General features: G+C 60.3%; 1 protein-coding gene across 3 annotated transcripts in view; it reads left to right on the top strand.

Annotated features, from left to right (window-relative positions):
* NFATC1 (nuclear factor of activated T cells 1) overlaps positions 1-26,473 on the top strand; it is a 106,276-nt gene that overhangs the window by 5,503 nt on the left and 74,300 nt on the right. For all 3 annotated transcript variants that reach the window (XM_077135180.1, XM_077135178.1, XM_077135179.1), the window contains exons 2-3: positions 5,832-6,921; positions 20,039-20,198. In XM_077135180.1, the coding sequence (XP_076991295.1) occupies positions 5,832-6,921; positions 20,039-20,198 (1,250 nt within the window). The remainder of the gene's footprint in view (positions 1-5,831; positions 6,922-20,038; positions 20,199-26,473) is intronic.

The following is a 26,473-nucleotide window of genomic DNA, read 5'->3' as shown; positions in this document are numbered from 1 at the left end:
CAACCTCGGCGTCGCCCACCCCCCTCTTTCTGAAGGTCTAGTGTCTTGTTGGCTCTTGAGACCTAAGTGTCCATGGGCCGCCCATCCGGCCACCTCCCACTTCTCCCCTCCCTCCCCCACACCCCACTCGTGGCCTTGTCTCCAGACCGTGCCGTGGGGAAGAGATTTGGGTGGAAGTGGGGCCAGGGGCCCCACTGCACCCCTGGTGGTCCTCCCTCTGCCTCCCCAGTGCTCCACCACGCGGCTCAGCACAACGTCTGAGGCTGTCGGTTCACTTGGAAATGCCCATCAAGGCAGCGGCTCTCGGGTGGACAATGTCCAACCTCCACCTGCCTGCCCCTGAGAAGCCTCGTGTCCCCTGTCTGGAGCCGCATGTCCAGGGCCAGGTGCGTCCCTCCAGGGGGTGGCCCCCATGGTTGCTCCCGCAGGATGGGGCACCCTGTGCCCTCCGTGCTGCCCGCTTTCCTAGCAGTGTAGGAGTTGTGCTGACGCGGGGCAGGAGGCAGGCGCGGCAGGGCCAGGCCTTGCCCAGTGCTGGGGTGAGCGAGCAGCGGCCCCCTGGCCTCTGCGTCAGGAAGGGGTGTCACCTGTTGTCCCGGGGTTCTTTAAGGGGGAGCGAGGCGAGCCAGTGCCTGGCCCTGTGCTCCCTGAGCCCTCAGCTCCATGCGGTGGGGTGCCCACCAGCACCACCCTATGACTAGTAGGAATTTTCTGAACTTTTCACCCAGACTACACTGGGCGCGGGACGGGTGGGCTCAGCACAGGCCCCATAGAGATACACACGGGGCCTCAGGTTCCGTTGATAAGGATCGTGCAGTTTTACACCCTCCCGCTGTGGCTGCCAGGGCCCCGACCATAGGTAGGGGGCAGGGACCTGGGCCAGAGGCTGGGCGGTGGGGGGCCCGCCCTCAGCATGTGCCCCATGCCTGCCCCCCACGCCCGCTCAGAAGTGGCTCTCACTGTTTCTACCCGGAGACGCCGGTCCAGAAGGCAAGTGCTGTGCCCCCCAGTGCACACTGCCCTCGCCCTCCTCCCCATCTGCAAAGCCCGAGGGCTGGGGAGGACCCAGGGGTGCCGGACAGGGAGACCCCATTGGGAGGACGGAGCCCCAGGGACAGGCAGAGCCTGCAACAGCCCCTCCCCTCCGTTTTCGGGCATCAGGAAAAAGTTGCTGGAAAGCATTCCCATTTTAGTCAGTGTGTGAGATGCAGGACTTCATGCTTTTTCCCTACTTTTCTTTTAACTAGTAATTATGTTCCATTGTTTATCAAATTATTAATTGAACTCCCAGCCCTTAATGAGTGCTAGGAACTGCTGTCCACCGCTCTGGAGTGGGTCTGAGTGGATAAACTCAGGAATGAGAGCAAGGTGGGCCTCAGTTGTACCAATTACATCAGACCCCTGCTCTGTAGGGTCCCATGCATGGAGCCTGGGGGTGGCGGGAGCACCGTGGCCTACGAGGAGCCTTTGCTTGGGCCCTCGGGGATCCTGTGGGTCACTGGGACCCAGCAGGCTTCCTTGGACTTTTTGCTCTTTGGGTTCGCACATCCCCATGTTGTTTGAGGAAGTGGCTGGGCTCTGAATTTGTTTGCTCCCAGAGCACTAGGCAGCTGTACCATTTGTGGGGAGAATGAAAAGAGTGTTTTTTCTTTTTAATTGGGTCCGGCAGGGAAGGGGTGGTGCTGGGGCTCCGCGTGCATGTCCCCGCTTGCCCACCCCTCGGGCGGAGAAGGGAACTCCTGCCTTTCGCGGGAAGGAAGGAGCTGGCGGCTGCAGCCACTTCCTGCCCCGGCTCCTGTTTTCTCAGGCCTCTGGGGCGGCCCAGGCTGCGCTGTCGCCGTGGCAACTCGGGAGGCAGCCACCAGGGCCTCTCCAGCAGCAGCGCACCCCGAGAGTCTGCAGTGGCCCCTTGTATGTAACTAGCCGCGGCTGGCATTTAGTGCCCTGACTGTTGATGTGTGGAAAGGGGACATCTCTTTCAGAAGATGAGGATTTGGAAGGATGTTTATTCCCAAATGCATCTTCACCAAACAGCAGTGACTGTTCTCATGGGACTGGCGTGCTGCAGGGAGGGAGCGGTTGCCACGGGGAAGGAGCCCCCCGAGCCTCGGTGGCCAGGCAGCCATCTCCCAGGTGCGTGGGGCAGCCACTACCGCACGCAGCATTCCACACGCCTCCTGTTTATCGGGCCCAAAGTCCAGAGGCGTTTCCCCCAAAGAGAGCTGTCTGTAGGGTCAGGACACTCCAAATTTCTATCCTTTCTTCAGGGGAAGACCGCGGCTACCCAGGAACTACTTGGATATTTTTTAATTCCTTGAAAACAGAGACCGTGGAAATGGTTACTTACAAATGATCAGATGTGTGTGCTCGGAGCCCACGTCGAGGACCCCGGGGCCGGGCTGGGCCTGGAAGGCTGAGTGCACGCTTATGTAACCCGGGGCTGTTTACCGCTCCTGGCACCAGTCTCCAAGACTTGCCTCTGTAAATCTTCCTCGCTGGCAGATCATTGGGCGCGCAGTGGGAAAATGCCCCTCAAGGCTGTCCCTGTCTGTCACACGCCAGGCGGCCGCGTCCCTCGTGCCACCCCGTGAGCTCTCCTGAGCTGCTACGTAAACAGCCCCAGCGCCAGGGCCAGGGGCTGGTGTGTGGTTGTGGTTTTATTTCCAACACATGCAAAACAATCATCCTGCCCGTATCCACAACAGCCTCTGTCGCCCGCCCAGGCGGAGACAGGCCGGCCTCTGTGCACAGGAGGGGTCGCAGCCTCCACCCAGATCTAAACGAGGTCCTTAGCCAGGAAAAGGCAGAGCTGGCTGCCGCAGTCTCGCGGAGGCAGGGGGGTGCTCGTCAGAATGAACCCGAGAGGCAGGGCGGCAGGCCCTCACCTCCTCCAACCTCCCTGGCCACCCCTGGCCTCCTCTGGCTGCCCCTCACCACCCCTCATTTCCCTTTGCCTCCCCTCGCCTCCCTTTGCCTCCCCTCTCCTCCCCTCCCCTCGCCTCCCCTAGCCTCTCCTGGCGTCCCTTCATCTCCCCTGGCTGCCCCTCGCCTCCCCTCCCCTCTCCTCTCCTGGCCTTCCCTCACCTCCCCTGGTCTCCCTTCAGCAATCCTGAACTCCACTCACCTCCCCTGTCTTCCCCTGGCCGTGCAGGCTGGCGCTGGGCACCGGGCTCCAGGCACCTGGTGACCCCCTGGCTGGGCCAGCGTCGGCCCTTGGTGAGGGGTGGGCCGCGGTCAGATACTCTCATCTGCTGGTCTTCTCCGACTCGGTAGGAAATACATTGATATACTGTTTTTTTTTTTGCTGGTTGTTCAGAAGTAAATTTGTGGGGTTCTGAAATGAGGCCATGGCCACTGGACTTCCCGAGAAGAGACTCCTCCTTCAGCGGGCCAGACCCCGCCCCGCCCCCAGCTCTTAGCCCCCACAGGCCGGCCCCATCACCCTTTGCTGAATGCACAGAAGGGACACTTGGTGCAGGGCATGTGCTTAGGGGATAAGCTGTGGTTTTAGGACATTTTATTTCATTAGATAATTTTGAATAGGTGCTATACAATATTTGCTTAAAATAATCCTGTTTCTTTGTACTCACCTTTCCTGTAACTTAATGCACCTCCTTGGCAAATGGCCAGTCCCCAAGGCTCCGGGGAACTGACCCTAAAGGTGCCTCAGCATCTCAGGATGGCCAGGACAGGCTAGAAGTATTTTCATCCATGTAAATGTAATACCTTGGAATAGTTAGATAATTCAAATTTGAATGGAGTTAGTGGTTGGTAGAACCAAATTGAGTACAAGCTGTGAAGGGGCTGGGAAGGAGGACAGGAGCCTGCCCCAAGCAGGTGTTCCTATATCACAGGTGTCCCACACAGGAGTTCCACCACCACAGGTGTCCTGCACAGGTGTTCCTTCCACCCAGGTGAGAGAAGCCTTGGCTAGCCAGGTGGAAGGTGGGCTCAACCAGGAGGAAAAGACTTAGACTCTGGGAGGGAAGCTGGGGACTCCAATTTATTTTTTTTTGAAAGAAGATGAGGTGTGCTCCTTTGTCACTGAATGGTGGGTCCTCAAAGGGCAGTTGAATTGGGTGCTATTGAATTAAGTGGAGGTGCTTAAGGCTTCCATCCCGTGCTGTGCTTAGCCCAGGAGAACTCGCAGGCACGTGAGTCTTTTGCTGTTGTCATATAAAGCGTTTGCGTTTTCTCTTTTGCTCCCGGAATCAAGGCTTACTGAGATAGTTGAGTAGAATTTAATGGCTCAGGGTGGAACTCCCTGGGTCTCTGTGCTGTGCCTGTTCTCTGCCCCAGGCCATTTCCACTCCAGTCCTCAGGTGGGGCCTGAACAAGAACTGTTAAGGTGGGCCTCCCTGTGCCCTCTGCTTTCCCCCACAGTCTCCCTGGCACCACCATGGCGTGCCCACCAGCCTGAAATGCCTGTGTGGGTCCTGCCTGGGTGCCAGGGGCCGTGGTGCAGCCAGCCCAGGCCTGGGGCAGCTTGTGGGCCCTGAGGTGGGCCATGCCAGATTAGGAGTTTTTTTTTTTATTCTTTGAAATTATCCTGCCAATAATTGGTAGTTTAGCTGGGTTTCCAAAGAAATGATAGACATGCATAGTATTTCTAATTGGGAGGGGGAACTATAGGAGTCTGCCTATTTAGGAATGACACTTAAACCCCTTTAAGGTTCGCTCCAGGAAGCGCTTGGGAGGTTGGTGGGGGCCCAGGGTCAGCTCCTGGGGCTCTGGACACACGGGGGTACTCCTACCCAAAAGTAAAATTGGGAAATGGGCTTGATGACAGATGCCTTGTCTATTCAGTACAATATCTAACAGTTCCGCCAGCCTGAGGCCTGCAGCAAGCACGCAGCAGGGAGGGCCGCGCTGCAGCTGCAGGGGGGTAAGGGGTGAGGCTGCAGCGGCAGGGCGGGGGGCCAGGGCGTGCTCCTAGGGTGCGCTCCTAAACAGTGCTCTCGTAAAGACGACAGTCGTGAAGGGGGAAGGACGGCTCTAGGCTCAGACAGGCCCTGCCGGCTATACCCTCCAGTGCCAGCTCCCACTCCCGGCCTGCCCTTCTTACGGCCCCCACCCTGGCCTATGGGCCCTCCCCAGCTGCCCTGTACTGCTGATGCCACGTGGCTACCTGGCCCCTCTCCTGTGCCAGGGCCCCCCTGGCCTCTGCCACCCACGGGGACCTCACCTTGGACGGCAGCGGCCAGTCCCCCAGGCCCGGTGCCCAGACGTGTTCAGCGACTGGGGGGGGAACTGCTGTCGTCGGACGTGGCCGAGAGGCTTGAGGGGCAGTCCGGGAGACAGCCCTGGGCTTGAGGATCCTGAGCCTCCGGCAAGGCGCCTTCAGGGGTGCCGGGCGCCCCCTCCCCCTCTGGCTGCTCTGGACGATTGTGGCGGTGGGGCCGGGCTCCCGCTGCGTGGGCTGGGGCCAGTGTCTGGGGTGGGCGGGTGGGGTCGGGGTCGCCCCTGAGGCTCCTCCCCCTCGCCCACCCGGGACCTGGACCGAGCAGGGTCAGGCTGCGCCTGAGGGACCCTAGCCCAGGTGACTTTCTGAGCAGCTGGCGGTGAGCCCGGCGGCCAGCTCCTCACGCTGTGTGCTGACCCCGGGGCCAGGCAGGCCCCAGCGCTGGGGCGGGAGAGTCCCTGTAGCGGGAGACCCTTGCGCTGCTGTGGACGCGCAGGGGAGGGGAGTGGGGGCGTCGGGGCGGGGGAGGAGGCCGCGGGAGGGGCGGGGGGAGGAGGTCACGGGGTGGGGTGAGGGGGTGGTGGGCGCAGCCGGTGGCTCTGGCGCGCCGTGGCGGGCCCCTCACGCGGATTCCCATCTCTCCTTCCAGAACCCTACGGGTATGCGCCCGCGGGCCTCAGCTCCGGCCTGCCTCTCCCCACGGCCCACGCTTCTCTGCCCGCACCTTGCCATGACCTGCAGCCGTCCAATCCCGTCATCTCGGCCGGGCCCCCCACACACCCCTCGGGCTATGGGGCGGCGGACGGCGGGCCCCCGGGCTACTTCCTGCCATCCGGCCACGCCCGGCCCAACGGCGCGCCCATGCTGGAGAGCCCGCGCATCGAGATCACGCCATACCTGGGCCTGCACCATGGCGGCAGCCCTTTCTTCCACGACGTGGACGTGGACGACGCTGCAGCGCACAAGCGGCCCCCGTCCACCGCCACACTGGGCCTGCCCGGCCTGGAGGCCTACCGCGACCCCTCAAGCCTGAGCCCGGCCGGCAGCCTGTCCTCCCGCAGCTGCAACTCTGAGGCTTCGTCCTACGAGTCCAACTACTCCTTCCCATATGCGTCCCCCCAGACGTCCCCATGGCAGTCCCCCTGCGTGTCCCCCAAGACCACCGACCCCGAGGAGGCCTTCCCCCGCGGCCTGGGTGCCTGCACCCTGCTCGGCTCCCCCAGGCACTCGCCATCCACCTCGCCCAGAGCCAGCGTCACCGAGGAGAGCTGGCTGGGGGTACGCACCTCGCGGCCACCCTCCCCGTGCAACAAGAGAAAGTACGGCCTGAACGGCCGGCAGCCGTCCTGCTCCCCACACCCCTCGCCCACGCCGTCCCCGCAGGGCTCCCCACGGGTCAGCGTCACCGACGACACGTGGCTGGGCGACTCCACCCAGTACACCAGCTCAGCCATCGTGGCCGCCATCAACGCGCTCAGCACCGACGGCGCCCTCGAGCTGGGCGATGGCGTCCCGGTCAAGGCCCGCAAGACCGCCCTGGAGCATGTGCCCTCAGTGGCGCTCAAGGTGGAGCCGGCGGGGGAAGAGCCGGGGCCCGCGCCGCCCGCCAGCGACTTCCCGCCCGAAGAGTTCCCAGGCTTCCAGCACTTGAGGAAGGGTGCCTTCTGCGAGCAGTACCTCTCAGTGCCCCAGCACCCCTACTCCTGGGCCAAGCCCAAGGCACCCACCTCCTATCTGAGGTAAGCTGCCCACCCCTGGGGCTCAGTCCCGGCCTCGGGCTAAACCCAGCTGCCCCCACCCCAAGCCCAGCCGCCGCATCCCCAACAGCCCCTGCCGGCCGCCTCCTGTCCCCGTCAGAGGCCACAGCCGGGACTGGAACGTCCAGCGGGCGGGGTAGGTGGGCCTGTCCCCAGCTAGCAGGCTGTCCGGAGGAGCCGCCCCTCCTGCCTGGACACAGAGCCCCCAAGTGAACTCTAAAGCTCCCGGTTTGAAGTTGAGTTTTCTATTCAGCAGTGTGAGGTGCTGGTTCAGTCTGTTGGGCCAACCTTTTTGCTTTTAACTTAAGCGCTTTCCCAGCAGTTGGGTGCGGATGGCCTCCTGCACAGGGGTTTCGGCCTGGGACTTTCTCTCTGAGGCATGACGGGTCCGGAAATGCCATCCAGTGCTGGGCAGAGCTGCCTGTGCGCACGGCACCATCTTACAGCACAACAGTGGGGGCCATCTCCCCAAAAGGGAATGTGAACACCCACGTAATCCTGCAGGCGGTTTCGGGCAGTAAAGTCTTGGTGTGCTTTCTGCTTGTCTTTTTGTCTCCATTTATGTTAGAAGGAGCTCTGGAGGCTCGCTTGCCGTGTCGGTCCCCCCCTTCGTGCAGTGTGGTGTGTGTGCTGATCTGCAGGCCTGTGTTTTTGCACAGTTGCAACAGTGCGTGGTTCCCGCAGGGCATGGCACAGCCCTGGGCCCAGGGGTCCTGGCGCCGCCTTGGCACGTGCCTGTGGCATGGAGGCCGTGGGAGTGGGACGCTGTCCCCCTGCCGGACGGGTGCGCTGGAAGCAGGCGTTGGGGTCCGGAGGGGAGGCGGCGCGAGTTGGTCTCGATCTGCACGAGGAGCACCTGCCTTTCCACCCGGTTTTGCCATAAATGTGTCGGGGCCGTTGTTCAGGTACCACCCAGCCCAGGTATCTCAGGCCTGGGTGTAATTCATAAATGTGGATGTGGAAAACAATACATTTGTAAGGCTAAAAACATAAAAACTGGGTTTGCTTGCAGTTTGTGCCTTTACAGTTTTTATGTGAAGAGAAGTAAGTCTGTCAGCAGCTCACCCCCGCAGGCAGGCCGGTCCCGCGCAGGACGCAGTCTGGGTCATGCTGTGTTTGCATGACCAGGAGGTGGCCATGCTCACAGCTGACCCTGTCCAGGCGAGGCCATCAGCAGGAGCCCACTGGGTGTGAGGAGGCTTGTGAGAAGCTGTACGGACTCAGCAAACCCTTTCTTGCCCTCCCAGAAGATGCTCGTATGTGCTTTTACAAGCTGCAGTTCACCACCGGCTTGGGTTTGGGTTTAGCCGTCAGTCACTCATTCCCTTGTGGGCCTGCTCAAGAGCAGGTGCCCCTCGGGGGCGGGGCTGTGCTGGTGCCAGCACGTCAGGCCGTGTTTGGTTTGGTCTTTGGAACACGCTGGTGCTTGTTTTTTTCCTTTGGTTGGGGATTTTAGCAGTAATTACGAGGGCCACATGATGTGCTCGTCTTTATCTTTGGGCCACAGGTCTTCTTTAGGTGTGAGCCACGCCATGCCTGCCAGCTAATGCAAACAAACAAACGAGGAAAGTACAGAACCAGCCTCTGCGCGCCCGAAGCCACGGTTTTCCACTGTTTTGGGCCCCTGTGGAAATGTGTTTCCTGGTCTCTTACAATATGTTTCCCTTTGATCTCATCTGCAGGCTGTGGGGCAGCTGGAAGCAGAGCCTCTGGCCGGCGAGAGGGGCCAGCTTCCTCGCAGGCAGCCCGCCCTAGGCGCGTGCCCGGCCACGCCGTGGCTTCCCCACCCCAGAGTCTGCAGGCGCTCGTTACAGCAACCCCACTGCCTCTCCTGCTCGGGTCTGCATCTGGGCCTGTGTCCATCCGGCCTCAATGGCTCTCCCTCTCTGTGCTCTGATGGGCCCGAGTTCCTGATGCAGTTGGATGAGTGATAACGTTTGTTTGAGTTTTGGGTAGAATTCTGTAGTTTTGGAGTTCAGGACTATTTTAGAGTTAAACTGGCAGGTGGCCACTGGCCTAGAAATTGTGGGTGACTTGATGAAAAGCCAGACGGTCAGCTCTCTGCTCTGGAACCGGGTTAAAGCTGTGTGGCCTCTTGAGCAAGGACAGGCTCTTTCCATTGCATCCTTCCCGGGCTGAGGCCAGGGACTTGCCTCTGCTCAGCTCAGTGCCTGGCCGCACCCTTCATTTCACCCCAGCCCATGGCCAGCCCAGCTGCCCAGCCTCCCCGTGGGCAATCTGGTCCTTTTGCAGGAGGGAGGGGTCAGCATTTGCAGGTGGCAGCTCCCAGCTGCTGGTGTGGGGCAGCTTCATCTCCATCTGGGGCCCTGATGTTGGGATGGCTGCTCACCACCGTACCGCTCAGCCTCTCTCCCCCGGGGCTCCCACGTGCTGAGCCAGGACGCGCATGGGACTGGGACAGCACCGGTCCTCCTCGCACGTCCGCGGTAGGGCACGCCGACCTGGGAAGAGTTTGTGTCTTTAGCTGGCTGCGCCGGGGGTTGTCTCTGGATTTCCCTTAAAGACACAAAGTTATATGGGGAATTTAGCCTAAAAAAGCAGCTAGCATGGGCGAGCCCAAAGCCCTTTTAGGGTGAGTCCCTTCGAAGTCTTAGAAGTGTGCTTGTTGAGTTAAACTCTTCTACGTGAGACACTGTGTGTTGGAGCTGAGTGCTGGCAGGAGAGGGTTAACGAGCCGTCTTCACCAGGACCCCACCTGGCTCAGAGCCAAGTCTGCTGGTTTCTCTGTCATTTCTTTAGGCTTCTGGGGGAGATGTCGACAGTTTTAGTCCTATCAGTGAATTTTATGCTATGCCAGTTACCAGCTTCCAAGAATCTGATAAAACTAACACTGGTGCCTCTTGGACTTTATGAATCATCTGAGTGTTTCGCTCCTCACCCTGTTTTGGAGTCGCAGAAGCCTGCAGAGCAGCAGAAAGAGGGAGCTCGGCGGAGTCCGTAGCAGGAGCCCCCCTCTCCTGCCCCGCGGGCATGTGCCGAGCCCGAGGGGGTGGGTGGCGGGAAGGGGACACGTGTAGCCTGGGTGTGGGTTGGTCTCTGGGTCCTGTGGCCAGGCTGACCACGTCGTTGTCCCCTCCCCATGCTCAGGTCCAGTCGTGGCTGTGGACGTGAACACACAGCAGGGAACCGGGGATCCGGGGACCTGGGGAACTGAGGCCTCTGGAGATTCCTGTGGCGCTCACAGAGCTTGTGGCCCACAGGGGTGCCCACAGGGGGCTTCCGGCACAGCCCCCGCAAACGCAGGCCGTGGGGCCTGGGAGGGGGACGGCTTAGGGGCTCACGGAGCGCTGGTCAACGCTGGCGTGACCCTCCAGGCCAAAGGTCGCCTAGTGGGGCGAGTTGACGGCTCCCCCCACCTCTGTCGTGGCTGTTCCAAGCCGCCACCCTTGCTGGCCTCTGCCTTGATGCCCACTGGGCTCTGGGCAGCACCTGCCGGGAGGCTGGGCCATCAGCACCCTTGGGCCTACCTCGGCTCCTGCCGGCCAGGGACATGGAAGCGAACTCTCGAGGGGCCGAGTACCCACAGAAGTAAAACAGCTCCCCTGTAGAGTAGGCCGGGACCGCAGTTAGTTCACGCTGCTGTGTCCAGAGGGTCCTTGGGCAAGGGGCTCATGTCACTGGGTGCCCACCAGGTGCCCCAGGTGGTGCTGGGAAGTGTGTTGCTGGCGAGAGCCTGGCATGGCACCTAAGTCTGTCCTTCCCTCGGACTTGGCCTCTGCGTGGCTCCCTCCTGCAAAGGCTGAGTTGGCCAGTGGCATCACTGATTGTCCTCGTTGTGTGGACGCTCTGCCTGCAGGACAGGGTTGCCCAGGCCTGCTGGGGACATGGGCAGGAAGAGGAGGGACCCGATGGCCCTCCTGGATGGCGGCAAGGCTGGACGGGGACGCAGGTGCTGGCCTCAGGGTGACCGGAAGAAGCGTCCTCCACCACCCCCAGGATTCGCCACGGCTCTGCGGAGGTGCCCACATAGGGCTGCCTGCCAGCCACTGCGCCCCCAGGGGCTGAGGAGACACTTGGCAGCGGCACCAGGAATGCAGGCAGTGCGGACGTCACCACGGACCAGCCAGCCGCTGCCCAGGCTCAGGGGCATTGTCAGCGTGGTGGCCACGACGTGGACAGAGGTGCCTGGCTGTGCCTGCCCACGTGCATTGCCTCGTTTTGCTGTTTTGTTGGACCCTGCAGGAGGAGCAAGTTATTTGAAAATCATGGAAGAAAAAGTGTCTGCTGGGAAAGTTCTGCCGCCAGGCCTGCTGAGGGGCCAGGGGCTGTGAGTGAGGGTCCTCAGGGGACCGTCAGGCTCAGGCTGGGGCCTCCTACGATGATGGGCAGAAACAGGACCTGAAATGCTGCCTCCGATGTCCACTATGCCCAGCACAGAGCATTCCAGAGACCTGCAGGTCTGCACTGTTGCCACACGGGGCCCGGTGGCTGGGACAAGCTGCTGGTGGGCGGTGACGAGCCCCTTGGACGTGAACCTTTGGGGAGCAGTGCCGCGTACTCAGCTGCAGTGGGGCCATGTGCCGTCGAGGGGCTCTGCGTCGAGGCTGACCCCAGCTCCTGGGTGGGGTCGGCAGTCTCCGTGGGCCCAGGGCACTGTGCTCTGAAACACTGAAAAACACAGGACCTGCTCTCCGTGCAGACGCCCCTGTTCTGCCGCAGCTGAGCCCGTCGCCTTGGTAGGATTTGGGCTGCAAATTGCTGTCCACTGTGCAGGCTGCAGACAGCTTTCCAAAGACCCAAGCACATTTTAGTTACTTCTTTTGTTTAGTTTTTTCCTGGAGTTATCCAGTTCATAGTAGACACTTGGGAAAGGAGCTTTGCAGCACTGATTTCTAACTTAAAACATTAGCCCAGCAATTTCAACTAAAGTTTTGTTGGGATTTTTACTTTTCTTTTCTTTAATTTTTATTGATAAAACAACGTGCAAGCACATACATTCTTAACATACAAACGTTCCGTAAATGGTGTACAATCAGTGGCTCACAATGTCATCACATATCAACTAGCGTTTCTAAATTGCTGGGAAGGAGAGAGATGGAAAGAGAAGGAGATGGCCCTGCCTTTCCTGTGTTTTCTGCCCATGGCGTGTGTGTGACTGTCGGCATTCGTTTCTCTCTCAGATGTTATCCCCTTAACGTCTATTATTAGCCACGAAAGGAGAAACAGGAACTCAAGTACTTGTGGGATTAAACGGAGTGAATCTTTGTGGCTTTACACTCAGATTTTTAAGTAGAGCCATTGAGATCTGGAATTCTGGCGCATTTCATAGAGTAACTGAGCTCCCCGAACGGTGGCTGTGCGCGGCAGTGAGCAGGGTTTGCTCTCGTCGGGCCCCGGCACCTGAGCCTCAGCACCTCGGTCTGAGGTTCCCCAAACTGCTCTGCACCCCTGACCGCGAGGGCGAGTGCCTGAGGACAGACAGCTGACCTCTGCCTGGACCTTTCCTCTGAGAGTCAGTTCACCAAGCAGCTGTGTGTCCCACCCCGTGCTGGTTGCAAGGGAAGCAGGAGATCAAGTCCCCGCTGTTGAGATTCAAGTTTGATTGGGAGACCATGATTCTCAGTTAGGCCCAGACCCTGAGACACAAATTAATGCAACGTATTTGCAGTGTGTCTTGGGTTCTTGAGAAGAGAATGCATTCGTGTGTCCCCTGGGGCCTGCGCTTTGTCAGGGCTTCTGAGGTGCGTCCCAGGAGCATGAAGGTGGCCTTTGGTAGAGGGCAGGCTGGAAGTCGGGCGCTGCTGACCTCCCTCCAGGGCTTCTACGTGCAGCTGCCTTTGGTCTGTCCTCCCGGCCCCCTGCACCTGGGACGTTACTGTCCCATCCGGAGGCTGTGGCCTGCAGGGAGCGCAGGAACGGCCCCCTGGGCAGCCTGCTGGATGTGGCATCTTGGAGCAGCTCCACCGCCAGGCACGTCCCGGTCCCGAGACCCAGGGGCGACCCCTGCCTCAGCCCTGGGCATGGCCGTGGGGCCTGCGCGTCACCAAGGGGGTGCGGCGGTTTCGCCAGGAGTCCCCGCATGTTGTGGGCGGCCACCAAGGGTGGGGTGGCTGCTGGCAGCATTCTGTGTCTGCCGTGGGCGCTGTGGCACACGTGTTCCGGGGCCTGCCGAAGGTGGGGGACCTCGCATCGTGGGAGGAGGACCGTCCCTGGGGGAGTGGAGGGCCCACGCAGGTGGGCGTGGCCGAGCGTGTTCCCCAGAGCCCTGTGCCCACAATGGCACCTGCCGGGAGCCGGAGCTCTGCCGGCCTTCGGGGCGGCTGGGCATGCCGTGCAAGGAGGCCGGGGCCCAACCCGTTTCAGACATGAGGAAACCACACCAGATGTTTCTTGATGCAAAACGAGAGTGGGGAGCCCCGAGGCCTGGGGCTCCTGCCCTGGGCTCTGTGTGGCACGGGGAACCGTGGGTGCTGACACACGCCGCTCGGGTGGGTGCCCCTCCCCGCGCCTGTGGGTCCGGACGGGGGTGAGGTCCATTCCTGAGGCACGTTGCCTGCAGCTCCCACCCCGCCCCGCTCCAGCACGTCCTCTCCAAGGTCTCTCCCCGCTGCCCACTCCTGGGTCCCTCCTGGCCGCCCACTCCCACCTCCCTCTCCACTGCCCACTCCTGGGGCCTCCTGTGCCCCCTCCTGTGGGGCATACCCTAAGGTGTGCAGCCCTCATCCATGTGTCTGGAAATCACGGGGAGCTAAACAGATGGATGGGGAGCCAAGACAGGGGGACTGGAGGTGCCCTGGGCTCCGAGGCAGGTCCATGATGCTGGGACAGGCGGGCCTTGCAGAGGGGCCACATGTTCCAGCAGGGTGGCTAGGGGTGGTGCCTTTAGGGCTGGCCATGGGGAGCAGCCCCAGCCAGAGGTCAGGGCTGGCCCACCTGCTGTCCCCTGGGCTTCGGCCTGGGAGGCCGACTCCCTGCTGGGCGGGAAGGCCTTTCCCACGGCCCCAGCTCTGCCGGCACGCGGGTGGGCGGGGGCCCTGTGCGGCCTGCCTCCTTGTGTGGCCTTCTCGGCTGCACACACCCTCAGCCGCCATGGCGTCGGCTGCTGTGGAGGGCCACCGCTGCCTGGTCCCGCCCCCTGTGGAGTGACCTTGCTGGAGTCTTGGTGCCCCTGGGTCCTTCCTGCGCATGGACAGAGCCTCGGCCCCTTGCTGACGAGCCCATCGGCTGTCACTGCCGCAGTGACTGTGCCAAACAGGCCAGAGACTCTGCAGCAGCGTGACTCCCAGCCTTCGCACACAAGGGCCCTTTTGGAAAGGGGAAGGGCAGCTCGGGTGGCGATGGACACTGCCGCAGGGCGGTCAGGAGTCCACGTCGCCACTAACGTGGTACATGGGAGCAGGTAAAGGGGACGCTCCACAGAGTCAGGTGTTTTCAGACTTTGCTCCTGGTGGCGTCGAAGTACTTATTTGTGTTTATTATTAAAGCTTACCGTGTTGGTGGGCAGTTTTGCACTGTGAGTATTAAATGAAGATGAGAACAACCTGAAACCTTCCTTGGTGTATAACATTGGCCAAGACGAAAAGCTGTCAGAGCTCCTTGGCTGGTGAGGCTGCTGGGAAGCCGGCAGTCACATCTGTGGCCGCAGCCGCTGTGCTGAGCTCCCGGGGAAAGCAGTCTAGGGACACGGGCCAGCGTGAAGACGTCCCTGCGCTTCAGCCTGGGAGCCTGGCTGAGGGCGGGGCTGAGATACAGCCCAGATGGGCTCACAGGTGTCTGTGCCCCTGGCCTCTTGGACGGCTTCACGCAACACAGGCCCGGCCAAGGGGCCGCAGACTGTTCACGTGAAATGTGGTGCTGTGATTAACCGTTTTTGAGAAATATGCTAAAATGCTCAAAATATGATCTGTAAGAGTTAAAAAAGCTGGGGCACCACATTATATATTTTGTTTTGCTAGGAAACGTCACTTTTTCTATAAAAAAAGGTCGTTACGTTACCCTTATGCTGTAGGCAGTCTTAGCCTTACGTGTGTGCATGGGGAGAGGGTCTGCTCAGAGCCTCTGAATAGAGTGGGTGGGGCTCACATAAACTTTGACCTCTCAGCTTTGGGGTCTTTGAGGGTTGCTTTTTGAAAAATCAAATTAAACTGAAGCAAGTTTGAATTACTAAATTGTTCTTTATTCCTAGTTGCTGAGCTGAGTTTGGGCCATAGCCCATGGTAGTGGCCGACTCACAGCTCCTGGTCACTACTCTGTCTGTCTGTGGTGACCAGCAGAGGCAGAGCTAGGGAGGGGGGCGAGGAAGGGAGAGGAGGAGGGGAGGGGGCAAGATGAGGAGGGGAGGGGTGAGGGGAGGAGGGGAGGGGGGCAAGGGAAGAGGAGGGGAGGGGGCGAGGTGAGGAGGGGAGGGGCGAGGGGAGGAGGGGAGGGGGGCAAGGGGAAGAGGAGGGAGGGGGTCGAGGGGAGGGAGGCGAGGCAATGAGGGGAGGAGGGGAGGGGGAGGAGGGGAGTGGGGTGAGGGGAGAAGGGGAGGGGAGGGGGCGAGGTGGGGAGGGGAGGGGGCGAGGTGGGGAGGGGAGGGGGCGAGGAGAGGAGGGGCAAGGCGGGGAGGGGAGGGGGCGAGGGGAGGGGGCGAAGGGAGGAGGGGAGGGGGCGAGGTGAGGAGGGGAGGGAGGCGAGGCGGAGGAAGGAAGGAGGGGAGGGGGAGGGGGGTGAGGGGAGGAGGGGAGAGGGCGAGGGGAGGGGGCTGAGGCGAAGAGGGGAGGGGGCGAGGAGAGGAGGGGGGTGAGGTGAGGAGGGGAGGGGGTCGAGGGGAGGAGGGGAAGGGGCGAGGTGAGGAGGGAAGGGAGGCAAGGCGGAGGAGGGGAGAGGGAGGAGGGGAGAGGGAGGAGGGGAGGGGAGGAGGGGAGGGGGAGAGGCGAGGAGGGGAGAAGGGCGAGGCAAGGAGGGGAGGGGGTGAGGCGAGGAGGGGAGGGGGGCCAGGCGAGGTGGGGAGGGGGGCGGGGGCTGCAGGTGGGGTGAACCCCGCCCGAGCTCTGAGCCAGTCTTTGCTGTGGGTCAGAGACACAAATCTGCCGGCTTTTGTGGAGCTGCCAAGTTCTTGGTGAATATTTCTAACCAAAAGCTATCATTTTAATTGTCTGTTTTAACAATATTTATTTTGTCCGCCAGTCTTACTTCAGACTGTGTACAAGCTGTATTGTTAAATCTGTAAATGATTCGAGAACAAATTATTTAGACAAATTTATTTTTGTAATATTCAAGTGAAGAGTGGTTTAGAGTGGCTTTTCTGTAGGGAAATACAAGTTGCCTTTAACCAAACTATGAGGAATTGAAACTCCGTTCTGTCTCTTTGCCGCTCCCCCCTTCTTCCGTCTTCCTGTCTTTTTTCCTCCCTGGGAGCCATGTGAGGCAAGTTCTTTTTGTTGTAAATTTTATGTTTCTTACTTGTTTTTCATTTTTATAGAAAAGGATTGTCTTTTAATTTTATCGACAGCATCTGTAAGATTACACAAAATAAAGTGGAACGTTGGCTATTCACAGTTTTCGTATTTAAGCCTTTAGCATCAGGTGCATTCATAGGGGACCCCCTCTGGTCCCCAGCCTGGCCGCACAGCCCTCCTCGCCTCACCGCTGCCTGTGGCAGGACGGCCGCTGTACACCTACTTTACTGGTGCTCCGAAGCGGTGCTGGCATTCACTGAGGCTGAGTTGGCTGGAGCTAATGGAAGTTGAACAGGGGCCTTTTAAATGAAAATGTTCCCCTAGAATGGGAGAAGGAACCTGCTGGGCTGGGGAGGGGCCTCCCCCCTGTGGAGTTTGCTAGCTGCAGAATGGGAAAGGGAGTTTAGTAAGTTACTAGTTTGCAATTCTAGGGAAGTGAAAGTGTCCAGACTGAGGCACCAGTGAGAGGTTGTTTTCACCCAGGAAAACCCGATGGCTCAGGAGCCCCTCTGTAGCTGGGAAGGCACGTGGCTGCAGGCCCCTTGTTCCTGGGCTCCGCTGCTTCCAGCCTTTGTCCCTGTGGGGGCTCCTCACTTTGCTTCTCTGGGGCTGGCTTTCATCTCTCGGCTTCCCTTGGCTCTCCCAGGCTCTGGCTGGAACCATAGCAGCTTCTGCTGGGTTTTGTCCACGTCTCTGTAAGCGTCTGCTCTCTGACTGGCTACTCCTGTGTCAACGCTCTCCTTTCGGAGGTTTCTCTGCAATGTTTCCCCTTTAAGGACTCCAGTAAACTAAGTGAGACACACCTGAAATGGGTGGAGTCATGTCTCCATCTAATCAAAGGGTCGCACCTACCATTGGGCGAGTCAGGTCTGGGATAATCTAACCAAGAGGTTCTGCCCTACAGCATTGAACTAGGGTTAAAAGAAACAGCTGCCGGTGGGCAGGCGGCCTGCTTGCCCCTGTCTGGCCTCTCCATGTCCTGACCACTCTTATTCGGGGAGGATTCCTTCTTACCTGGCAGGGTCAAGTCAGGACGCAACTCCTGGCTGCAGGGGGCTCTGGGTTTTGAGGCCCGGGACAGATGGCACACTCCCTGCCCCCCAGCCCGCGTCCCAGGTCTGCGGGATCTGCTGAGGCCCTGATCTGTGGGTGGCTGAGGCACCTGGGGCCCGACACGCTCACCCTTGGAACCTGCCCTCTTTCAGCACATCCAGGCTCGGTGGAGGTGACTCATCTGAGCACTTCTCCCCATCCTGAGACAAGCCGCACCCTCTCAGGAGAAATTCAAACCACGTGTTCACAAAACTGAGGAGAGAACACAGAACTGAGCACAGTTTATTTTGATAGTAAAGTCACCTGGTGCATTTAGAAATAATTCCATTCCTGGATGTCCAAATTACTATAAAGGTATGAATGTAATGATATATAGTCATTTCAAATGATATTTTAGTTACTTGACTTTAGAAATTATATGTTTGATCCCATTTTAAGCTGATTCCAGGGCATTTTTCTAATATACATGTATTTTATTTGTTGTTTTGTTTTGTGAACGTCGCCTGTCAGTCGTGGTTTGTCCTGTGTGTATTGCTTCGTGTTTGGGAGGGAGGTGTGATGTCTCCTGGAACTCCATCCACCCCCACGTGCCCCGCTTCCATGTGTCTCAGGTTCTCCTTTGCATAGCACGCACTTCTCCTGCCACAGGGAGGGATTTACTGAGTCTCCAGTGCACATACTTAAAGATGAAGTTGAAACGTTATGTGGCAGCTACTGAGGCTGGCTGCTAAGGGTGAGGGGGGTTGGGCATGGATGGAGGGCGAGGGGGGATGGGCACAGGCAGAGGGTGAGGGGGCTGGGCACAGGCGGAGGGCAAGGGAGGCTGGGCATGGCATGGAGGGCGAGGGGGGCTGGGCACGAGTGGAGGGCGAGGGGGGCTGGGCACGGGCAGAGGGCGAGGGGGCTGGGCACAGGCAGAGGGTGAGGGGGCTGGGCACAGGCGGAGGGCGAGGGGGCTGGGCACGGGTGGAGGGCGAGGGGGCTGGGCACAGGCGGAGGGCGAGGGAGGCTGGGCACGGGTGGAGGGCGAGGGGGCTAGGCATGGGCGGAGGGCCTGACTTCCATTTGGGATTCCCTGGCACTAGTAGCACCGTCCCCAGGGACCTGCATGACACAGGAGGACGTGTGGGGTGGGTCATAGATGACATGCAGGGCCCAGGGTAGCCTGACAGCACCACACAGCTCTCTGTCCCTCTGTGTCAAGGGTGCGCCTGCCAGCTGTAGGAGGGTGCACCTGCCCGCCTGTCTGCAGAGTGCTCCTGCCCACTGTAGGAGAGTGCTCCTGTCCACTGTAGGAGAGTGCTCCTGCCCGCCTTTCTGCAGCGTGCTCCTCCCCACTGTAGGAGAGTGCTCCTGCCCACCTGTCTGCAGAGTGCTCCTGTCTGCTGTAGGAGAGTGCTTCTGTCCGCTGTAGGAGAGTGCTCCTGCCCACCTGTCTGCAGAGTGCTCCTGCCCACTGTAGGAGAGTGCTCCTGTCCACTGTAGGAGAGTGCTCCTGCCTGCCTTTCTGCAGAGTACTCCTGCCTGCTGTAGAAGAGTGCTCCTGTCCGCTGTGGGAGAGAGCTCCTGCCCACCTGTCTGCAGAGTGTTCCTGTGCACTGTAGGAGAGTGCTTCTGTCCACTGTAGGAGAGTGCTCCTGCCCACCTGTCTGCAGAGTGCTCTTGCCCACTGTAGGAGAGTGCTCCTGCCCACTGTAGGAGAGTGCTCCTGCCCGCCTTTCTGCAGAGTGCTCCTGCCCGCTGTAGGAGAGTGCTCCTGCCCGTCTGTCTGCAGAGTGCTCCTGCCTGCTGTAGAAGAGTGCTCCTGGCCCATCTGCTGAAATGAGCCATGCCCTGCCTTGGTGGAAGGGAGGCCAGAGCACAGGTCTCAGCTCACTCCCCGTTGATACTGAGCCCTGGGCTTGGGGACCCAAGTAGGTTGTACATCGTAACTTCTTACCTCAGCTCTCAGTGTGTTTAAAGGGTGAGGGACGCTGAGTGTGCTAGCAGGAGGTGGGGCCCTAGCCTGCCTCCCTGCTGCACCTTCTCACTTCCACGGCGGGCAGCCTGGCCACAGCCTCAGTTTCCCGGGGTGTGAGGAAATGCGCTCTTGTGGGGCAGCCCTCTGCTAAGAAAAAGGAGCGACCGCTGCTCCGTCAGCAGTTTTTGAGCGTTTTTGTTTCAGGTCAGCCCTTGCTTAGGGCTGCTTCATCCTCACGGTGCTGGGGCATCGGTACTGTCGTCTTTTTGTCCTTGAGTCACAGAATCTAGAACTAGGGGGTCACGGGGGGCACGTCCACCCCCCGGCTGTGTCCACAGCTCCCTGCCAGTCCACACAGCCAGTGGTGTGACGGGAGATGGGGCCATGGTGGCCGGACCAGGCCCGCATGCGGCGTGGAGGGTTTCCAGTGAGCTCCGGACTCTGTCTGATTAGGAAGGTTAAATAGGCTATGATGCGTTTTCTAGAGGAAGAAAGGAAGACGTCTTCAGCTCGTGCTTGGGGAATACTTCCGTCTGACTCGCATACGTTGCCTGGGAGCCCGGGCCGTCCACCGGAATGCTCGGGCGCCGGCTTGCACGGGCCCGGGGTGGCCGCGGCGGGCACTGTCCGCGTTGGTGGCGCGGGGCGGCTGTGCTAACGCGCCCGTGCTCTGTGCTCGTTTCAGCCCGTCCCTGCCTGCCCTCGACTGGCAGCTGCCGGCCCTCTCAGGACCTTACGAACTGCGGATCGAAGTGCAGCCCAAGTCCCACCACCGAGCGCACTACGAGACGGAGGGCAGCCGGGGGGCCGTGAAGGCATCTGCGGGAGGACATCCCGTCGTGCAGGTACCCCTCGTCCGGGGACAGCTGAGGGGTGCGGGAGGGCTGCCTTCTCCTCCAGAGCTTTAGAATGGCCTCCTAGCACGCTCCTTGTGTGTCCCCACTTCCTCCTCAGGGCACACGTGGGTGGGACGAGACGCTGTCTGGTTCCCTCTTGGCATCTGTGATGGTTGAGCCTCAGCCTGGGTGGAAGGCGAGACCTCTCTAGAGTAGATCGGCCCTGGAGGAGCAGGGGACGCTCAGGGCGGCCGGTGGGCGGCCAGGCTGGGCCTGGTCCTCGGCTGCAGACAGGGCTAGGTGGAGGCCTCGTCCATGCTCTCAGCCCCCAGCCCCGTGGCGTGTTGCTGTGTCAGCTCAGCAGAGGTCCTGCCCCTGGTGGCCTGCCCATCCCCTGGGCACTGCCCTTCCCCACAGGGGATAGGAGAGCAGACCCAAGAGATGCACCTACCCCCCTCCCCCCCAGCTGTTCTTCGGAGGATGGCAGCATGGCTGGGGCAGGGCTCGCACGTGGGGGACACAGCCGCCTGCCCCACGCTCCGTGTCCTGCCATACTGCGCTGACCTTACTTTGCTTTCGAGGTTCCTTCACCAAGTGGTTGCCCCAGAGGCATCCTGGGGCCTACCTGGTCACCCCTGCACCTGGCGTGGGCAGGAGAGCCCGCAGGGGTGTGTAGGCGCCACCTCCCCGCACCTTGCATGCTCCCTGGGTGCACCTCTCTCCCCACCATAACATTGCGTTTGGCAGCCACGCCAGAGCCAGGCCTGGCCGTTTGCCCCAAAGCGCGGGGTGCGCAGCATTTAGAGACATTTTCCTCCCCACCCCACTAGCATGCAGCCACTTGTTCGACCCGTTATTTGGGGAAATGATGAAAGCTGGAAGAGGTTCTCAGCGGGGCCCACCACATTTTCATTTTACTCCATTTAGGTAAATAAAAGCCTAAATGGAGACCTGGAAGCAAGGCCAGGCTCATAGAATTAGCGGGGAAGGTGCTGAAAACAGCGTTGGCACGTGATATTAGGTGGTATTTGTGGCTGTGCAGCGGATGCCCGTGAACACCCGCATCGTCAACGCGGGCTGCTGGGCGCTGGGCAGGGCACACAGCAGCAGTGGCGCCGCCAGCATGCCACAACCCTGCTGGGTGGGAAAGGTCAGGGCTGCCTGCCCTTAGAGGACAGGGGCTGAGGCTGGTGAAGGGGAGAGAGGAAAGCACAGGGAACCTGCCAGGTTGGGATCCCATGTGCTGGGCTGTCTGCAGAGCGGGGCCTGGCAGGGGGCTAGGGTGCCAGGGCCTGGGTTTCAGGGACCTCCAGGTGTGTTTTCTCTGGAGCCCCTGGTCCAGGACCCCCAGCCCCACCCCCCAGCCCCTGCAGGGTCTCCCTGGCATCCATCTGTATTTCGGCACGGTGTGGCATCTGTACGAAACACCTCGTAGGTATTGTGGAACTGGGAGCAGGCATTTAAAATATCTTAACAGTGTGTCCTCAGAGTCATCTCAGATTAAGTTGTCTTGGTGGCCGTGGCAGCAGGTAGGGGTGGTAGCGAGCACCCACAGCATGAAGGTGTGGTAAATGGAAGGAGGCGTGCTGTGGGAGGAAGGCGCCAGCCCCCCTGCACCCTTCAAGAGGAGCTGGTGATCCTGAGAGGCTGCTGACATGTCCGAGGCAAAGCGCTGCGCACGGGCAGGCGGAGGGTGCAGCTGCAGCTGGGGTGAGGGGCTTCTTTTTACAGCTGCAGGACCACAGATTGGATAAAAATAGAACTTGCACATAATTGAAAAACAAATGAGAGTAGAAAAGTTGCTCGGATGCTGTTAAAGCCTAGGGACCAGTGTTTTTTTCCGGGCTGGGAAGTGATGTTGGAAAATCCTTTAGCAGAGCTTCCAAGCCTGTCCTCCCTCTTCAGAAGCGAGGGCTGGGCATGGCGGCCCTGGGGGGGGCATGGCGGCATTTGGGGGGTCACGGCAGCCTGGGGGACCAGGTGGCCCTGAGGGCACAGGACACAGGCCTCTGGACCTGCTGGACACTCACCTACTCTTGTCCACTTGGAGGCCGAATCCTGGCCCCGGGCTGCTGTGGGCCATGCAGTGGTCTTCTAACATCGTGGTATTGAGACAACCCTGTTCCCAGACGCGATGGAGCCCCAGGGCCTCCGCTAAAAAGCGCCCTCCTCTCTGGTGTTCCCGGCAAGCCCAGTGTTTTCCTCTGCAGTTCAAAAGGGGTGTCCACCCAGTTGTAGCCATTGGCCTGCAGGAGGGCCGGAAGCAGGTCACGCCTGCCTGCTCTGCAAACCCTCTCCCTCTCTGACTCTGCACCTGGAAAACAAAGGCCAGGGAACCAGAGGCTCACCTGACTGCAGGCAGGGTGGGAGCGAGCAAAACGGCCCCTTCTTGCGAGGTCAGTATCCTCCCGCGTGGAGGCTCAACTTGGCTGGAGTCACTGCTGCTCCACGGACTCCTCCAGGAGTGACGCTCGTGTCTCCCCTTTTCCAGGTGGAAGTGGTCTCTTCCTTATGCTGCAGGATAAACAGCTGGACATCAACAAGTCCCCGCTGGCCCTTGGTCACAGGTCCCTGCTGAGCTGCCCACCCTGAAACCCACCCCCACAGCTGCCCCAGCTTTAGAGCTGCCAACTCAGAAAGGGTGCAGACCACTGAGGGTCCCCTTAGCTTAAAGTCAGGCTCTCTTAGGGGTCTAGCGTTCCATCCTCCTCGCGGGGCGGGTGGGCCTTTATCCCCTGCCAGTCCTCGAGGTGGCACGAGCTGCCCAGACGGCCCTGGCCCGTGGGGCTGGGGGCACTGCTGTCCCGGGGGCACTGCTGTCCCTCCCACTGGCACGCTTGCCCCTTGGCAGTGTGTCTTGGGCTGCAGCCTCTGGTGCTGAGTGATGACAGCTACCCTCAGGCACCTCGTCAGGACAGGACCCCTGGGGCTGGCTGGGGGTGTGGAGGGGGGCAGGGGAGCCAGGTGGGGGCCCAGGAGGGTCTCTCTTCCAGACAGGTGTACCGGCCTTTTGCTTCAGTTATGTTAAAACCATTAATAAAAGGAAGGTGTATTTATTCTGAATTTTAAAAACTTTCCCTAACGCGGGAGTGCTTTATGCATCCATGGAAAGTCATTCAGAGATCAGTGAGGCCAGTGGTCAAAGCTCTTAATTCTGAGAACCCCCCTTGTAGCATGTGCTGTCCCACCCTGGGGCCCTCCCGTCTGTGCCTCTACCTGACCTCTTGGCCCTCACAGAGGCTCTGTCTGTCTGTCTGTATCTGCGGGGCTGGCTCTTTGTTCCTTGGCAGCCGGGTGATGTACCAAGAGGGCAACTGTGGACACCCTGTAGTGGCAGCGAGGCAGAGGACCCAGGTGGACCCTGCCCCCATAGCACCTGCTCTCCAGAGCCCCCGGTGAAGCAGACACTGGCCGCATTACTCTCCTCCCAGGTGGCACGGCTGGCAGGTGGCCGCGGCCCGCCACGCTGGGCTCTTTGTGTCCTGCAGGCTGCAAAGGCTACTCGTCTGGGGCCTGTGGCCATGCAGGGGGCCGTACCTGGAGTGGGTCAGAGCCCAGAGCTGCCAGTTGCCCACCCACCTGGCCCCAGGACGCCCAGCCGCCCTGCAGGAACAAGCCTCCCTGGGGGTCCTGAGGCCTCCGTCCGCTTGTCCTCTGCGTGTCCCTCAGGGGGGGGGTCCCTCCCACAACCTTGTCTTTTCAGGTGGGGGGGTGGGGTTCTTGTCCAGCATTTTTATTAATAATCCGGGAATGATGTCGGCGAGGGGTCCCTAGAGCTCCCTGCACTCCCATTCTTCAGGCGAGAAAATTGTAGCTCAGGAGGTTTGCCCAAAGCCCCACTGCTCCCTGCTGCCTTCCCTTTTTATTTCCCTGGGTGCGTCTTTTCTCCTTTCATCCTCCTCTGCTTTCTCCACAGGGTGCTTGGCCCCCCTCTTGCTGTCCCTCACCCCCTTCTCTGCATGTTTGTCAACCCCTCTTCCTTGCGCCTAGACCCCGTCCTTGCACGTCCCCATGGCTGGCGAACTCCGAGACGCGGCCGTCTTGAACCATCTCCGGCCGAGCAGTGCCCCACCCCCACCCGGTCACAGAAGTCAGCTCTGTTTACGAGTCACTAAATCGCAGGGCAGATAGCATCTAGGCACTGGGCTGCGTGAATAATGGATGGGCGAGAGGCATTCAGCCCACGTCCAGTGTTGATCAGCAGGTCCCCAAGCAGCCTTCAGAGCTGCTCTGCCTGCTCCCGGCAGCTCCACACTCGTGGCAAAACCACGGGGTTGAGTTGACAAGGTGACCCCTCTCGGTGGGTCAGCGAGGAGCTCAGGGCTCAGCCGGGCCCAGCTGGTGTGAGGAGTGAGCACTTAGCGCTGCCCCGAGCCTCTGTGTGATGGACGGGAGGACAGGGGCGGCCCCTGGACGGGGGATGGGCAGGCGGGGACTGGTCGGCCTCCTCAGTGCAGGGGCGTCTCTCCTTAGGCCACCGGGCACCTAATCCTGATCGTCCACACAGCCCGTAGCAGACAGCATAGGGCGTGAGGCGCCAAAGTGCCGGGCAGGTGGGTGCAGCTGCGCCTGGGGACGATGAACATTGGGGAAAGGAGGGCGCCATGAAATGACTCGTGTTCTCAGGTTGTAAAATCGGCCTTTAAAATGTCCTCAAGAGGATTTTGTATTTCATGTGGTGCCTTTGCTCTGGGAGCTGAATGAGTATTTCTTGCATAATAAATTAATTTGTTAATTAATTATGCGTTAATACTTAATGCAGAGAAACCAGTTGCCCCGCGGTGCTCCAGTGCAGGACAGGCGTCTGGCGATTCGGTTCGCAGACGGCCTTGGTCGCGCGTCATACTGCCCCGGCTTCTGTCCCGCTTGTGTGAGCTGCCGTCAGTGTGGGCATCTTTATGCTCTGGAAGGTTCCATCAGATGGTACCGTGAGCCGGGAAGCCAGGGTTCTCACAAAAGCCACTGAAAATTTTCGGGCTGCAGTACATTATTAACTGATGGCAAAATGCTCGGTCCCCACTGGGCGCGCCCGAGAGGCTGCAGAGGCGCCCCCGGCCGGGAGCCCACCAGCCCTCACCAGCCCGCACGCGGCCGCGGTTAATTTTTTATACGTCTGCCTCGGTAACCAGACATCTGCCCTCTGTCCTTACAGCCGTGTTTCAAGGCAAATGATTGTTTCCTTCCCGGCTGCCAATTACATACAACCTAAAGAATTTTCATAATTTTATGCACGCCGTCCGCCCCCACCTCTCCGCACACACCCAGACAGAGCGTTTTTGTCCCTGTTTGGCGAACCACAGTTTTCTGTTGTTCCCACTTACACAAATGGAGTTCGTGCAAGTGCAGGGCAGGTCGGCGCAGCTGCACCCGGTGACGATGTGCTCAGCTCCCCGACCAGTAGGCTTGGCGTCTGTGGCCCTCCCGAAGCAAAGGCTGGGCCGCCTCCCAGGAGTGAATGGTCGCAGTGACGCGCCCCAGACCAGCTGGGACTTGCGGGGACGCGCTGGCTCGTGGCCAAAGCTGGCAGGCTTCCGGCAGGTGCAGGCGAAGCCTCCTGGACTCACTCGCTGCCCGCTGTCCGGCTACGCGACCGCTGCGCAGCTGGCCTTTCCTTGCAGCTTGTGTCTGTGATGGTGGGCGGCAGCGTGGGGCGGAGACGCCTCTGTCCCAGGCGGCCCGAGCTCAGGGAGGAGAGATGTGCTAGGGACAGGCCCACTAACCTTTGTCCGCAATTACACCTACATTTTGTCATTTTTTGCGGGGTTTTTTTGGGAAGCAGACAAGCCTCTCGGACCATCGGCAGCCTACGGGACAAGTGGTGTGCACCCTGCTTTCCCTCGGGGCCCTCAGGGATCCCATGCCGTGGGGGCGGGGTGGGGGTGGGGCACGGGCCCCCAGAGGAGGTGCCCACCGGCATAAAATGGCCCAGGGGAGAGGCCGGAGCACCTGGAGTTGCCGGCCCAGAGGGACCCCTCAGGGCGCCCAGGGCCTTGGCTCGAGGTTACTGAAGACCTCTGCCTCCCAGCTCACGTCCGCCTCTGCCAGTTGTGGGGGCCACCAGCCAAGCACTCCCTTTGAAAAACCTTCTGGAAGGAGCTGCGTGGCTGTGCCTGGAGGACTGGGTGGGAAGAGGAGAAAGGGCCCAGAGCGGGGTGGGGTGGGGAGGTGGGGCTACACGGGTTTGTTCTCAAGCAGATGTAGGAACGTGGGAAGCCAGGGGGGTCCAGCTGTCGGCTCTGGGTCCCGGTGCTCCCACTCGACCCGGGTGGGGCGGGGTGTGACCT

Source organism: Tamandua tetradactyla, chromosome 18 (genome assembly GCF_023851605.1).
Source record: "Tamandua tetradactyla isolate mTamTet1 chromosome 18, mTamTet1.pri, whole genome shotgun sequence".
Classification (NCBI taxonomy): domain Eukaryota; kingdom Metazoa; phylum Chordata; class Mammalia; order Pilosa; family Myrmecophagidae; genus Tamandua; species Tamandua tetradactyla.
The sequence above is the reverse complement of the archived record's forward strand: the minus strand, read 5'-3'. Positions and strand labels throughout refer to the sequence as shown.